Source organism: Electrophorus electricus, chromosome 10, assembly GCF_041902795.1.
Source record: "Electrophorus electricus isolate QZ-2024a chromosome 10, ASM4190279v1, whole genome shotgun sequence".
Taxonomy (NCBI): domain Eukaryota; kingdom Metazoa; phylum Chordata; class Actinopteri; order Gymnotiformes; family Gymnotidae; genus Electrophorus; species Electrophorus electricus.
Genome location: NC_137506.1, coordinates 31,913,706 through 31,930,776, shown reverse-complemented (window position 1 = coordinate 31,930,776; position 17,071 = coordinate 31,913,706). Strand labels below are relative to the sequence as shown.

The window sequence follows — 17,071 nt, the reverse complement described above, 5'->3', positions numbered from 1 at the left end:
GCTGATCCTGCGCATGTACACCTCTGCTGGACTTGGCTTCGCACCTCGCGTGGTCGTACTGGAGGATGGAAGCGTTTCCTCCGTTTCCAGGACTGTGGTAGCTCTGTATGCCCGCCATGTTGTGGCGGGCTCCAGTTCATCCTCTGAACCATCGTGCCTCAGTCCCTGGCCCAGTTCGTCCGCAGAGACCGCCCCTCGATTCCTCCAAGTATTCCTGACCGTCACGTTCCTCATCTCTGGTACGCCGTCATCCTGGGACAAGTAATGGCTGTTGGAGTGGCTCCTCCATCTGGTGACGGTGGTGGTGGTGGTACTCTCAAACCCAGATTCTGTGTCATTGGAGTCAGAGAATGTTTCTGGGGACTGAAGACTGAGGCCACCTCGGGACAGAATGGTTGCTTCCACGCGAGGAGGCTCAGCGCTGTCACGGTTGCCCTCACCAGGCCGTAGCGTGAGGTCACTCTTGGGAATGGATATTTCATAGGGGATGGAGATACTGCCCCTGCTGTCAGTGCTGGGCCCAATAACAATGTTGCTGGTGGAGGTGTGCCGCTCCCTGGACGACGGTTCACTCGAGACACTACTGCTTCGACTGCTGGTCCGTGAAGAACCAGGGTCATTGGGGTAGAAAGTGATGCTGCTGGTCATCTTGTTGGGTTTGGTGGAGATTTTGGACCTCCCGTTTGGAGACACTGGTTCGGTGCTCCCTCCTGACATCACTTCCTTCCTGTCGTACTCCACAATAGCTGGTTTGATGACTGCCTTTGAGCGAAAGGCCTCCCGTGGACTGCACATGCGCTGGATCTCAATCCCAGAGCACGTCTGAACCGGTTCCTGAGCTCCACCTTCCGTCATCAGAGCCCTGTGCTGCTCCTCGTCGTAAGAACTCCTGGTGGACGATCGACCCGAATGAGAGTCCTGCAGCCGGGAGTATCTGGATAACCTGGAGTTTGTCGTTCTGTCACCTAAAACAGACGTTAGAGATGTAGAGACGTCTCGCTCCCCCACCGAATGCTTTGATCCCATGGACTCAGGTTCTGAGGCAGAGGAGTGACCCTCGGATACAAGGTCACCAGAACGTGTTGGGTTTGTATGGGTTCTGTAGGCAGTGCAAGACCCATTTGCCTGGGATGAACTCAACACTGCAGCTGCCTCCTGTGAAGGACCTAAGGACTCTGACACAGAGGACTTTCCAGGTGGGGAGGCACAAACTATCTTATTTGAGCTGTTCACAACTACATCAGAACAGCTTGAGTCGCAGTCGCTCCCACTGTACAACCTGGGAAACTTATCAGCTCTTATCTTCTTGTTTTCAGTGTCTCCTGGCTTAGTAGACACCTTCCCGGGCTTCTGGTCATTGGCAGCAGGAGGGTAACGGCTGAGTACTGAAACTTTCTTGTTGTCACTTGATGAGCTGGTTGTGGGCTGAAAAGCACTTCCAAGTTTTTCCTCAATGCCCTTGCCATCTTTCAGGCCATTGTCAGCACTATGTGAAGACCCAGTTTTCAACCCAGTTTTCTTGGCCACATGGGCAGGACTCAGAGCCCGCCGTGGAGTCTTCGGGGAGTTCTCCACAGAGTGGCTGAGGTCTTTATTTATCGGCTTCCTCTGCTGCGATGTGATATCTTTGGTTTTAAACTTTGTAACTGTCTCTGGGGAAGCAACATTCCTCGGCTTTTGCTTTTCCGGCCGGAACCCTCCTCGCACGTTGATCTCCTCATTCTCAGCTTTCCCGTTCTCAAGAACCTTCGCCATGCTAGACACCACCGAGCTTCCGTTACTGCTGTTGCTAAAAAGCTTCACTTTCAGCTGCTCCAGTTGGTCACTTAGTGCTTGGCTACGATTCTTCTCCTGCTGGAACCTTTCTGCCAGCTCGGCATTCTTTAAATCCGTGTTTTTCAGGTCCTCCTCCACCATCTCCAGCTGTTTCAGACGGTTCTGGAGCTTCTCCATTTCCTGCGTAAGATCTTTGATCTTGTTGTCCTCTTGGCCCTCTAAGCTGTTTTTCTCATTCTCCGATTTATTCCTCAACCCAATGTCATCCGAGATCTCCTCAATCCGCAGATCTCGGGACTCATTGAATCTGTGCTCCGATGACCCGAGTTTCGCCTTCTGACGCTCGAGCTTCTCAGTCAGCTTGAGAATGATCTTCTCGTCCTCTCTCTGCTTTTCCAGGAGCCTTTTGCGTTCCACCACAAATGTCTGAGCTAGGCCTTTGAGTTTCTCCATCTCGGCAGTCAGGACCTGCTCTGTCCTGCTGAGTCTAGCCTCATTGGAGTCCACCTCCTTCATGCGGGCCTTCAGAGCCTCCAGCTCAGATGAGAGCTTCCTGGTAAGGTTTTTCTCCTCGTTAAGACTGAGCCCAAGCTGAGCACAGTCTGACTTGCTCTTCCCAAACGCTTCCTCCAGCTTCTCCATTTCGGTCATCCGGCGTTGAAGGTGCTCAATTTCTGCTTTAAGCTCCCTGGTCAGATTCTCCTCCTCCTCCAGCTTCTCCTTCACCAAACGGCAGAGGTCTTCTGCCTTCCTCACCTCCTCGTCCTTCCCCTCGATTTTGAGGACTCTCTTCCGCAGCACTTCAACATCTCCGAGTAAGGGGGAATTGCTGCCCTCGGCCTGGATGATCTTGTCTTGGAGTTCTAGAAGTTCATCCTCGGCCTTCTGGAGTTTACTTGTGGCCTCCTCAAGCTCGTCCAGACGCCGGCCCAAACTCTGCAGCTTGTGCCTCAGGTGGCGGGTGGTCGCGTCCTTGTATTCCGTCATGGTGATGTATGGAACTAATCAACTGTAAGTTCGGAATGCTGCCTTTTTGGAAAGGAACACATTTGTGTGGTGGAGTTTACTGATGCCTATAGGAGTCTGGAGGGACAGAATGGAAGGTTTATGTGCTCAGACCCTGAGTCCACTCTCCCACGTCACTGCTGTTCAGTCCTCTGATGACACGTCTACAGACAGAATCACCTAAAGGACAAACAAAAATCGAAGGTGGAATTAAAAATCAGCACACAAGACATGCACAAGGAAAATTAACATGATAAATCTCTTCAGAAAGGAATGAAGGGGCAGGAGAGAGAGGACGATCAACAGTCATAATGCTGCTGACCAACTACTCAGCCTTTCATATTTGGAGGCCATGTTACCCAGGTTAACCCTTTTTACAGGTTTCAGTAGTTTGGCCTACGAGTGTAAAAGACCTAAAGACAGCAAAGGGTTAAAAGGGTTAAGGGGCAACCAGACACCTTCAATAAAACGGAACATCGGCATGACCCCAGCGACCTTCAGCACGACTGCCTCCGTGGCAACCGCCACAGCGAAAGCTTCTTAGTACATTACAACTCAGAACCGAAATTAGAACTCCATTAGAGCCATTCTGGGGTGGCCACGGCAACGCAGTGCTATACATAGCAGAGCTCTGGAAAAAAAAACACCCAACACTGTTCAGACATGTTTTTGATTCTAATTTTGAAATGCTGTAAAAAACAGTCGTTTGGTAAATGTTATTTTGAGTAGTCAGGCCAAGTTTAATTCTCTCCCCCACACCCACCATGAAGACATATTTAATAAACAAAGACCTTGAACAGCTACTAAAATCTGATAAAACAGAATGAGGAGTTGCTATGTCAAATGTTACTATGAAGCTCATTTGAGGAACCCTCATGTTAAGCAGGCTACACCTGAGGCCCGCAGTGTAGCAGCGTGCAGGACATGTGGGCGGAGAATGAGCTCCAGAGTAGATCTGTCAGTGGAGATTCTCCTGTTTCATGCTCATGAAAGATTTAGGGCCCGATTTCCTGCCCAACCACCCGCCTGTCTCAGGCGGTAAAGGCAGACCACTGTATGTGGAATAATGATCCTGTATTGATTCACACTGCCTATTCTCCCCTCTGCCCCACACCCTCTTCCTTGGTACCCATCTGAGCACCACAAAGTCAAGCAAATGCCAAAACCGCTACACGTCGTAGCTCTAAACAAGCACAGCACATGTAACGAGAACGCCTTCAACCTGGGCATCCTATTACACAGCACTCGATTCTGCATGAGGACGTGTAATAAGTCCGTCATACGTCACTACACTGCATGGAGAACTCGGTCATGCTGGCACTGAAGATGAACCTCCTCCTCACCAGTGACCTGGCTAAGCCTTTTCTACTTTACAGATTACTGTTCAGATTACTGAACGGTTACAAAAACAGATCATTTCCCCTTGCCTAATACAGAGGACTGTGTGGACCAATAGGTAATCCTCCTCAATATATTCCGATTAAGTGCTTAATGTGATCGTCTCTGACCCAGTGCTCCAACCCCACCTCTGAAAGATTCCTTATGAACCTAGATGACAGCTCTGCTCCGACCTGTGTGAAGAGCTCCATAAATCCAGACATGTTTCCCCCTGCTAACACTCACTCAGTTCCCTCTATTCAACTATAAACACACTCAGGAAGTGGCCACAATTTCAGCCCGACAAGATGTCCCTGCACTCCACAATGGCGGTGCTACAGGAGGGACTGTGGATGTCTTCAGTACGGAGGGGCTACGGTCCCTATGATCTCTAGTTTAGGATGAGGAAAAAGGGCCACCAAAACCAGCCAATCAGGACACAGAGCACACTTCACTGCAAATGCACAGCCACCACAGAGGACGCTCTCTGTCCAAAATAGCTTGAGAGAGAGAGAGAGAGAGAGAGAGAGAGAGAGAGAGAGAGAGGGGGGGGGGGGGGGGCGCAAAGTGAGGAAGTGAGTGGGTGTGTGAGTGTGAAAACAATGTGTTCTTGTCTCCGATGTGGACTCTGTGTGTGGTTCCACCCGATTCTCTCCCTGCTGTGCATCTTGCACTACTCCATGCTACATCACTAGGCAAAGCTGTGTGTTCTCTCGGTGATGTACGGAGTTTCCAGTGTCATTCCGTGACACCCAGAGGAACGGCACATGGACGTCACAGAGCACCAGACGTGCTCGGGCCAATCACATTAAAGCAGAACTAACACAGTGGGCCATGCTAAACCCCACCCCCTTTCTTGCTCCACAGAGCCAGCCTGCTGACATCAGCATGATCTTACATTTATGGCATTTAGCTGACACTTATCCAAAGCGACTTGAGCAACTGAGGGTTAAGGGCCTTGATCGGGGGCCCAACAGTGGAACCTGGCAATGTTGGGACTTGAACCCACAATTTTCCGAGTTCAAGTCAAGTACCTTAACCACTGAGCTACCACATCGGAGCGCCATCTTCGTTAGGGATGTAGAGATGGACACATGACTGCACCGTCCCAAAACGTGAGACACACCTCAGCATTTGACCTTTCTGACACTCACACACACACACACCTGCCAACCCAGTCTCAGCGATTTGTGTGTACTAAATACACATATTGCCATATGCACTTTGTGTGCATGGATTTGAATCATTCACATACAACACTACTTCTACGCAAGTGATCTTGTTGAGGGGGTATCATGAACTGAGGACAGTAGGGAAGCTCCTTACAACTGATCCAGGATCAACTCCCTGACACAAAGCTGAGCCTCGACTACCACAAGAGCCCCTGCAGAACTGATGTCAGTCCACCCTAAAGAGGGAATAGTAATATTATCTGAAGCTGCTCTGGATGTTACTGGAGAAGTTTGAAAGAGAAACACATTCTCATGCAGATACACACAAAAATGTGGAACTTAAAAGACTTTCTGGACTGACTGGCAAACACACAAACTCACATGCAGGCATACACTTAAACCTTTTCTCACACGCACACCCACACACAGACTCAGTAGGAGTGCTTCCACCAACAGAGACAGTGTGGGACAAAGAATCTTGACTGTTCTGGTGAAGGGGTCTGCCAGATCCAAACACATCAATTAGCATCGTGCCACTGAGCATGAGAATGAACACACACACAAAAATGATCACAGCCTTGTCGCTGCTGTTCTAATGATGGCTATAGTAACAGTCATGGAGGCAAAAGGAGCATGGGGGAGTGGCCAAGGCTTGAGACTACCATGCAGAGGGAGTGGGTGGGGCCAAACTGACCAAAAATGCTATGAAAAACAAAAACAACAACCAACCAACACACACATGCCCACATGCAGCCTCAGCAGATGAGGGTCAGTACACCAGAGCATCAGCGTGTGCACTAGTGAAACCTGACGCAGCAAATTCCTGTGTGGAGATCCAGAGCCTCCTCCGGAACTTGGCTACATAAACAGAAAATAAATCCATAAAACGGAGGGAATGAATGAATGAAGCCAGAAGCCGTCAGCCCTGCTGGGAAGAAACACCAACATGAGTCACCATTTTCCTAAAATTGCCAAAACATCAGCAGCTACGTTTACCTGGTTATGGCAGTCAGCCGATTATGGAGCAAAATCCCTTAGATTTGGATAGGGAAATAAATATAGAAAGACAAACACTTTATTCGAAAACCGAATATAGTTATTTAATTCAACAATAAAACATTGGTGTGAAATATGGGACCAAATCTCAATTTGGAATTCCCGAAGATCACAGATGTGCCCCCAAACCCCCACACAACTGGGACTTTAATCCTCCACTCACTGATATAGAAAAAAATAAAAGCAATAAAACACCAAATCAAATGACCATCAGTCCTGGAATCAACCTTAATGACACCATTTCATTCAGAATGTTGGTAGACACCCTTTCCAAAGCGCCCTACACTTCTGACTGAACACAACTTGAGTAATTGAGGGTTTAGGGTCTTGTTCAGGGGCCCAACAGTGGAAACCTGGCAGTTGTGAGACTTGAACTGGCAACCTTCTGATTACAAGTCCAGTATCTTCACCACTGAGACACTGCTGTTCACTACCAAAACAACCATGTCAGGCATCCCAATACCAAGACTTTTCCCTTGGTATTGCTGCCCAAAACATACATTACTCCATCACAAAGCCTTTTTCTTTGTAATGGCTAAACTTCATGTTCTACTTACACATACGCCCTGCATCTAAAACAAACCGAAAAGTACATCAGAAAAAATACAACTCAGAACTACTGAAAAGTATTAATTTATGGAAGCTTCCTTTTTTCTATGAACATGAAAATAAATATTTTCTAGTTTTTTATTTGTAAGGAACAGCTGAATGGAGTGGAAGAAAATTCTCTGGCCATCTAGTTTCTGAAGGCCAATGTTACTGATCAAGAGCAAGAGAAAACCAGCAAGGGCCCAGTAAGGAAGGTGATATGAAAGCTGCAGCCATGACATTTGACATTTAAAAAGTCCTTAAGACTTTCTTCCCCCCCCTCTCTCTATCCTCTTTCTTTCTCTGGTCTCTCTCTCTTTCCATTCTCCCTCTCGTTCTGCAAGAGCAGAAAAGTTCCAATCACGCACCATATCATTACAGTTTTACCACAGTCACTCAGCCTTACTGAACATTGTCCTCTCTCACACACCCTCTCCCCACCCCACTTGACATCAGTTTACATTTACAGCATTTAGCTGACACTTTTATCCAAAGCGACTTACAATTATGACTGAGTACAACTTGAGCAATTGAGGGTTAAGGGCCTTGCTCAAGGGCCCAACAGTGGCAACTTGGCAGTGGTGGGACCTGAACCGGCACCCTTCCAATTACAAGTCAAGTACCTTAACCACTGAGCTACCACTGCCCTTTAGACATGTAGCCAGAGAGAGAGCGAGAGAGAGAGAGCGAGAGAGAGAGAGCGAGAGAGAGAGAGCGAGAGAGAGCGAGCGAGAGAGAGCGAGCGAGAGAGAGCGAGAGATCGCAGTGCCTGGGTTAATTCAAATGAAGGGAAGAAGACTACAGTATCCTGAGGAAAAATTGAACACTTGACATCCACAACCCAGATTTAACATATAAAATAATAATAATAATAATCACAAACAGGACTGAAATCTATTCTGCATTACACAGAGCCTAATCAGAGCTGAACACACAACCACCCACACACGGACAGACACCCACCCACCAGAATAAAGTTCTGAGCCTACCCAATCTTTTCTACCTCTGCTTCAAATGAGGAGGGAGTGTGTGTGGTGTTTCTCCTGTAGCTACAGACTGTCCTTTATAAGCAGGTGTACAATAATAATGACGTAAAACTGAAAGGGTGAGATAAGGTGGGGCATCATTCAATACGCATGCGTGTGTGTTTGATGTAAGCTTCACTGCGATTGATCTCATTGCCACTGCGACACATGACCCACATGGGCAGGAATGCAAGCTCATCAGTAACACTAGCACTGGTGAGGGGCTGGGGGAGAGGAGCGACAGGGATGTGTGTGCATATATTACCTCATCAATTCAGTAATGTTGCTGATGTTTCTTAGAGCATCTGAAACCCTCAACACTGTGGTACTGACAGGAGATAACACACTGCAAGTGCCAGAGAAGGTGTTGTGTGCGTTTAATGGTTCTCCATTCGGAGTACAAAGTGTGTATATAATTAAGCTACTACACAGCTAATAGTGGCAACACACACACACACACACACACACACACACACACACACACACACACACACACACACAGGAAGCAGCACAGCTCATAATGGGACTCTCAACCCTACAACTCCAAACCTGTCCATGTCATATTCGTTCACCCACCTGAACCAGCCAACCCCTAAACACAGCCCTCATCAATATTTACATCTAATATTCCTTTCATTATCACAGATGCAGCACAACACACACACACAGCTGGTGAGGCTGAGTGCGATAATTCCAGAAGGAAGCCTTCATATGTAAGCCTGGTCCATCATGCATAAGAACAAGCTGTCGCTTAAGAACTTTGTCCCAGTGTCTCTGCTGTCAGAGCGTGTGTGTGTTGTGTACGGATCATGCTTTGTGATTGGTGAACGTGGATGCGAACTTCTCCGCCTCTCGGACTGTTCCCACTGCACCTCACTCTCCCGCTTACTTGTCACATACATAAATCATACATGGAATAACTGGCAGTGAAATGCTTTTTGTAGCTGCTCTGTCCGTGGCTGAGGAGAGATGCAGGGAAATGGAATGCGCTTTAATGAATAAAAAAATGTGTTACGGATAAATATGTTATAATGGTTCTGTGACAAAGACAGATCAGTGAGTGAGAGCGAGAAAGAGAGAGCGCGCGAGAGCGATTTCAGATTTGACCCAATGTTACTGTACCAATGTGCTTAAACTCCTACAATGACCACCAGCAAGAAGGTTGGACATCTGTCCCAGATGAGGGGGTCCAGACAGTCACACTGCAACCTCTCCTCCTCAGACCTGATGCCAGGGTACAACTCGTCGTCTTGTATAGCTCAAAGTGTTGCACGGAGCTTGTTTTCTGTGACTCGTCAGTTGAAGTGAGTGCAGGGTTTAAACAGGTTAGAGGGGGTCAAGGAGGTGGAGGTTAGAGAGGGCCCAGGGTCATTAAAAATCAAGGCAAAGCAAAGCGAGGTTGTTTGTAGAACACTTCTCACACACACACACACACACACTCACACACACACACGGCAGGAATTCACAGAAGAACAAAAAAGCTCATTACATCTGGAGATCTACCACCTCCAGAAGGTCTCTTCCAACAATCAACAGAAAACATCTTAGTAAACTGTATTTGTAAAGTTAAATAAATCCACCAATCACAAGGCATCAGGAAAGGGACAATAGTCCAAACAAAAGAGTGAAGTTGCTGCTGAATTCTTGCAGTGCCAGTGATGCACAGCACGCTCTGACTAACACTGACAGACAGGACCTGCGGGAAGAACACAGCCACGCTCAGCTACTCCTGATCAACCTGTTCCCTCATGGAAGTATAGAAAGGCACGCTATGGCATCAGAGCACACACGCTACTGCCTGTGTCTCGCACGCACACACACCCCATTTCATGCAAACCAAAGATGACAGGAGGAATTTAAAAACACCTTCATTAAATATCTACAAATGTCAGTAGAACAAAACGAGGTCCGATGAGGTGAGTAATCAGAGCAAGTGATGCTGAAGTCTGGTTTGAGTCTCAGGACATCCAGCCGCTCGATATCGCCAATGTTCTCCAACATATCACCAACACACAAGCTCCAAAGTGTGCAGCACACACGTGCACACACTCCAGAGTGTCCAGCAGCCATGCGCGCACACACACACACACGCTGCAGAGTCTTCAGCAGAGAGAGAGCGCAAGCAAGCAGGTTCATTGGTAATTGGGCACAGGCACATAAGCATGTGAGCAGTGTGGCTGCAGTCCTTATATGGCTGAGTGTGTTCACTTCAATCCATCTGGCAGACAGAAAACAACACAAGAACACGAGAGAACGCGCACGCACACTCACTCACTCACTCAAAAAAAGTCAAAACCAGAATTCGAAAGAGTAAAAGGATTTTTTTTTTTTTTTTAAAAAAGAGAGAACGCTGGGGAAAGAGATACACCTTTGTGGTGGGTTTGCGTGCGTGCGTTGTGTATAGAGTGGTTAGTTTGACCAGAGTGCTCTGTACACATTTTCGGCATTAAGCAGACGCTCTTATCCAGAGCAACTTACAAAAGTGCTTTGTCATTTACTCATAGAATATATCCAAATACAGTAGGTTAGAATTAAACATACCAAGGAACTAGAATACTGTAGAATACAGGGATCAATGCTGATACCTAGAAGTGCAAAATACAGAAGGTCTATCTTGAACAATGATAAGTGCTATAAACAATAAGTGCTAGAGTTTGTTAAAAAGCATAAATAATACCCTACAATAAGTACTAAATTAGTCAGTCAATAAGGGAGCAGTGTCAGTTGTCCTTTAAATATTCCATGAATAGATGGTCTTCAGTCTGCGTTTGAAGACTGCAAGGGACTCTGCTGTCCAGACAGCAAGTGGGAGTTCATTCCACCATGTTGGAGCCAGGACAGAAAATAGTCTCCATGCTTGTCTCCATGAGACCTGAAGCAAGGTATTTCAAGCCGAGCCGTACTTGAGGTTCGAAGTACTCGAGGTATGGATCGGGCTTTGACCATTGACCTCATGTATGAAGGGGCTGGTCTATTTTTGGCTTTGTAGGCAAGCATCAAGGTTTTAAATCCGATGCGTGCAGCTACAGGGAGCCAATGAAGGGAGCGCGGCAGTGGAGTAACATGTGAATTTCGGAAGATTGTTGACCATTCGTGCTGTCGTACACCTTGCTCAACACACTCAACTTCCAGCAGTTAACACAGCATGGTCATGACACCCCATGCTGGTGTTTTGGAGACTCCATGACAACGCCGCCTCATAGTGGCATGGGCCAGTGGGCGGAGCTGAGTGTGGGTGTGGGCAGAGCTCCACCTCTGGGCTGTATGACAGCTACCCTTAGTTACTTTGTTTTGGCTCCAGCTAAAAAGTATTACATAAAGCTATTACTGCAGATATTACACATCAGTGTATTCATATAACTACGCAGCCTATTGGTGCATTTAGAACACATATGATTATATGCAAAACATCATACTGGTTTTGCTTATAGCCATTATAACACCAGTATATATGTGAGCTAACACCAGTGTGGGGGCATATATGAGAGAGAGAGAGCGAGAGAGATGGGGGGGGGGGGGGAATCGTGTGTGTGTGCCGACACAGCAGCACTGGAAATCCAGATGCAGCTAAAACCACAGCACCCTGCAGCAGAAGACTGGGGCTGGATCACAACACCTCCAACTATTTATGTAGTCTAGGGGAATAAGACCGAGACATCAGACACACACGCGCACACACACACAGTAACCAACCCCTTCACCAAACATTTTTGTTAACTTCATACTGAAATTCCTACTCCTCAGATCTGCCACAAAAGACCAGCTGTACATGACAGAAGACAGCAAGAGTATGTGTGTGCATGCACGTGGGTGTGTGTGTGTCAGTGAGAGAGAGAGACAGACACGAGGAGAAGATGGTAGAGGAAATCAGAGAGAGAGAGAGAGAGAGAGAGAGAGAGAGAGAGAGAGAGAGAGAGAGAGAGAGAGAGAGAGAGAGAGACAGACTGAGAGCTGACAGTGCTGAGAATCCCAACAGCAGTAGGGGGAGTGTGTGTGTGTGTGTGTGTGTGTGGGGGGGCTCTCCTTCTCCTTGGGGGGTTTAAATGTCTGTCCATTTTCTGCCTTCATCCTTTTGAAGTTGTTATTTTAAAGAACAGGGACACGGGACGTGACCCCGGAACCAGGCCGAGTGGCAGTGTCCAACAACAAGCAGCTGGTTGCTGAGATACCCACATAGCCTGGTCAGGCTCGGCCCAAAAAGACAACATGGAAAGGGGTGGCACATCAGCTGTTAGAAGGGTAGAAGGCTTCAGATGGACTAAACCATGACGATGGAAATGTGAAACATCAGGAGAAAGAGCCTGAGTTCTGTGAGATGGAGAGATGGAGACGCGACGCCCCCCCCCCACACACACACAGTACCAAGTCTCTCGATTGAGGGAAGTCTCTTCAACTCCGGGGTTCCCACAGCTGAATAAGTCCCAGGGTGAGGGCCACTCATCTGGTAGTTCATCCCCATGAACTAGAGGACTGCCGAAATGAGACTACAAGTCTCTGACAGGAAAACTGTGCCTGTTGTGTACGTCTGCACCAGAGAGCCACTCAGAATGTTCCATCTTCTAGGACACTATGGTGCAGGAGCTTGAGGAATCGACTCCGTAATGACTCCATAGTCTGGCTGGCAGATTCCAACACCCGTGTTAGGAACAACAGAGATCCCTGCAGGGGCATCACTGGGAGGAAAGGCTCACAAGTAAGTAACAGGCACCGCATCCCATGACAAGGACGCTGAGGAGTTTACACATTACCACGGCACCTCGAGGTAGTCAATGTTCGGTTCTTTAAACTTATCGGCTGATCTGAGGTCATGTGTTCTGTCTGAAGAGGGGCAGTGTCGTCAATTGACCCCAATCTGGTGGCGAGCTGGCTTTCTTACGGGGGGTTTGGCCAGACAGACCTGGTAAACCCAGGAGAGACTTCCGAGAGCCCTGGGACTGTCTAGATGATCACTCCGACGTTTATGGAATTTGGCAGACAGCCTTATCCATATTTATGAGCGAGACCACACCTTTCAACAGAACGTCTACCAAGCGACAAGGGAAGAAAGGAATAATGGATCAATCTTCAATCACAGAGGCAGTGGTAAGAAGCTTTAGCTGGAATGCTGTCACAACGGTAACCCTGGAAGACTCTGGTGGACACCCATGGTGAGGTTAGCTGTCGAGATGAGGAAGGAGGCTTTCCGACTTAACATTCCCAGAGATCTGTAGACTCAGCTGAGAGGTCCGGGAGGGCCAGAAGCTCCGCAGCCAGAGGGTCGTGTGGTTAACATCTCAATGTTGCACGGAAAATGGGTATGTGCACTTGGCCCGGAAAACTGATGTGTGGTTCCCTAGGTTTAAAGAAAGGAGCCAGAGTGCAGTCCAATTCCTAGGGAATTACATTCCTCATCCTCACAGGAAATGTCTATGCTGGGCTACTGGAGAGGGGAATGTGCCGGAAAACTGACCAGGAGGAAGAATGCAGTTTCTGCTCAGATCATGAAACAGCATCAGGTCTGTTCTCTGGCACAGATGTGTGAGGGTTCATGAGAGAATAGCGACTCAGTCTACACATCGCACGCCACATGTGGACCTGCAAAAGCATCTCAGCACGAGTGGCGGGAAGGGATTCAGGATTCTGGTGGTCATGTCATGGACAGTGGGAGCTCAGTGGTGAAGGTACCTGACTCGTAATCAGTAGGTTGCCAGGTCCCACCATTGCCAGGTTGCCACTGTTGGGCCCCTGAACAAGACCCTTAACCCTCCATTACTCAAGTTGTGTTCAGTTAGAAGTGTAAGTTGCTTTGGATAAAAGCATCAACGAAGTGCTATAAATGTAAGTGTCCTGTCTGGATGACATGTACATGCGTACGGCATCGAATCCATTCACATAGATCCACTCGCATTTGTGAACTAGAGATCAAAGATGCAGAGCTGTAAGACATCAATGTCCTCTTAGCAGCCTGTGAGGTGGAAGACAATGTCCTCTTAGTGGCTTCTGGTGAATGTTCAACACACTCGAGTGCTTTGCAGATAAACGTGTGGCAGCCGGATTAAACATCGGAACCTTAAAAGTCATGGTCCTCTCAAAGAAGGTGAGGGGAGACAGCCTGAACTTTTACGGAGGAGGTGAAGGATCTTGGCATTCTGTGTTCTAGGGCGAAGTTCTCTGTGTACCAGTCAATCGTCATGAAATATCGACAATGACTAAAAAATTGTAAACACAGGCGACGGTAGTGAGATTTCTCCGTGAGGGGCTGTAGGTCTCCACAGTCCAGGAAGGCCACTACTGATCGAGACTGAGAGGAGACAATGAGATGGTTTGGGTATCTCATAAGAAGCTCTCCACCGGTCAGCTACCTCCAGAGCTGTTCCAGACACGTCCCTCTGGGAGGGGCCCCAGACGCAGACTCAGGACCTGCCGGAAGGATTATACACCACAGCTGGTCCGGGAGCGCCTGGTTGTCCCACAGGAGCGGCTGGAATAGTCATAGTGAATAGAAAGGTCTTCTCAGTAAGCTACCACCAAGACCCTCACCAGGAAACAAGAAGGAAGAGGAGGCAAAATGTATTCCTCTACCAGGCAACGAACGTAAACAATGCACTTTAAAAGGTTAATAAATAAGACATTCTATGCATAGACCAGGGAATGCCAGTGCTAAAGGTCTGGAGTTTTGGTGGGTACTGGTTCGTGTGTGTGTGTGCGCGTGCATGCGTGTACCTCAGGCTACACGGTGACTGTGATGGTGTCAAACTAAGGAAGTGGATTTATGAAAACCGACATAGTGATGTTGATTCAGGTGTTTGGTCCACCTCCTCACCTCCTCCCCTCTTCTCTCACTCTCTCCCTCCCTGTGTTTTCACACTATCACTCATTCGCTCAAACTCTACAATTCTCCCTCTCTTTCTCAAGCCAGATCTGTCATACACAAACAGAAACACGCATGGACCTACCCAGACAGGCATCGAGAGCCCCCACCCCCCCCCCCCCCCCAAAAAAAAGCATTTAGCACACAAGTAGTGTTACAAAACACTTAGAAAGGCTGTCTCTATAGCAACAGCCTGAACTCCCGCTGCCGCTACAGATCTGAGTGCGGGACTGAATATATAACTGTAGCCACAGCAACCGTGACATCAGTGTTTTTTGTGTTTGTTGATTTGCTCTTCTGGAAGGTTCCATGGCAGTGACCAGACAGTCCCCCTGTGGGCAGATCCAGGGGAGACTCTGTGGGCCTGTTGGTGAGGGAGGTGGACACACACACAAAAATATTCACTCACCTAAACACCCTTGCATTCTGTGGGTAATCGTAGTCCTTGAAGTGTGTCTAGTGCTTATCAAGTTTAAAAACAAGTATTTCCGCTGGAGTCAAGCAGCAAGCGCAGCTGATCCATGCTGATCTGAGATCAGACTTTAACTCTCCTCTCCTCTGTGGTGTAACCAGGACACAATAGTAGAGATGGCAGAGTCTGTTGCGTAATGACCCAGATGCAACAGCACTGGTACAGAAAGCTACAAAAACGTCATTACCGTTTCCGTGAAGAAGAAACGTGCTGGAGGGGACCCTGATGGGTCAGCCACACTTGGGGTTACTCAGGACCCAGGGCGGGACACCCAGGAGACGTGCGTGCTAGCACTGCAGTGCAGGTACACGTCCACCACTGGCACTGGGAGTGTGTGTGTGAGAGAACATTGAAGGAGTCTGGAACAACTCCTGAAAAATGCCAAATACGTCTCCTCAAGATGGAGTCCAACCCCCTAGCCTTCCAACCCATAACATTCCTACGTTCTGAGCCCCACTTAAGAAAACACACACTACAGGGAGGGAGAAAGAGGAAAAGAGAAAGAGAGAGAGAGCGCGAGCACAGTTAAAGACATTAATAAAGAGCAAGTTTCCACCCATCTGACCCAGACATCCCTTTTAAGGGCAAACAGTTCAGATTCCTCTTTTCATTAGGTTCCAAAAATACCTCAGAGCAGAGTGTATATGAGAGAGAGAGAGAGAAAGAGAGAGAGAGAGAGAGAGATGCAATAATAATCAGAAATACTGGCCAGTCAAGAAGATCCAGGACACGAAAGTAACGCAGCAAAGGAATTTACAAGAAATGCCCAACAACTCTTTCCCCACCACCACCTGTTCCTCCCTGTAACATGTGGGCTGACTGTGTTGAGGGATTATATGCTCCATCGTGGGTTAACCCTGTTTATGGGCTTTGTTCCTCTGTGAAGATCTGAAAGTTAGTTACTGTCTGTAACATATGACAGCAGCAGGCCTGAAGGATTACTGACTCAGACCACCACAAACACCCTGACACAAGGTGACACACACACCCACACCCACCCAAACTCACACATCCACCCGCACCCCTACTCTCAAACACAGAACCCCTCACCCCTATGTCTCAACACACACACACACACACACACACACACACACACACACACACACACACACACTTTTAGGTTCAGCTATTATGGAGCACACAGTCTGATCATCCAGGGCTCCAAGAAAAAACCTTTGTGTTTGAGCAACGCCATAAAGGCTTTCGGCAATCCAGGTGAAGTTTTGTTCCAGTGTAAAAATGGAACTCCAAAACCTTCTTCTGTTTTCCCAACGTCTGCCAACCCACCGATACTCCAGCGGTCAGGCAGAGCGGGGAATAGTCTGGCATGTTTCATAGACCTGCTCACACACTTCCTGCCACAACCTGGCCTTCCAACCATCAACTCCTCCACAACTCCTGGACAATCCGGATTTGGGTTTGGAAATCAACTTTTCGGGAACAGACATGATTGGGGCCCCAAGTCCTATCAGTATGTGTGTGTGTGTGTGTGTGTGTGTGTGCGCAAAAGAGAGAGAGGTAAGATAAATGTAGTTTGTTACCAGCCAGTCTCAGCTTGTCCAACACACTCTGCCACTGGCATTACTCCATCATTTGAGCATGCAAGCGTGCTCGTGTGTGTGAGAGAGAATTAAATAACCTCACAGAACTATAAAACAAACTGTGACCAGCAAAAAAAACAAAAAAACCCAAATCCTTTTAGTACCGGTAATCAGTTTTAGGAAGATACAGAGGAAACAAGTGAACTAAA

General features: G+C 47.9%; 1 protein-coding gene across 3 annotated transcripts in view; it reads right to left on the bottom strand.

The window, feature by feature from the left end:
- The window catches only part of luzp1 (leucine zipper protein 1), a 36,075-nt gene that overhangs the window by 13,116 nt on the left and 5,888 nt on the right, over nucleotides 1-17,071 (bottom strand). For all 3 annotated transcript variants that reach the window (XM_035532969.2, XM_035532968.2, XM_035532970.2), the window contains one exon: nucleotides 1-2,961. This exon is cut by the window's left edge and continues 147 nt beyond it. In XM_035532969.2, the coding sequence (XP_035388862.2) occupies nucleotides 1-2,763 (2,763 nt within the window). In that variant the 5' untranslated portion in view covers nucleotides 2,764-2,961. The remainder of the gene's footprint in view (nucleotides 2,962-17,071) is intronic.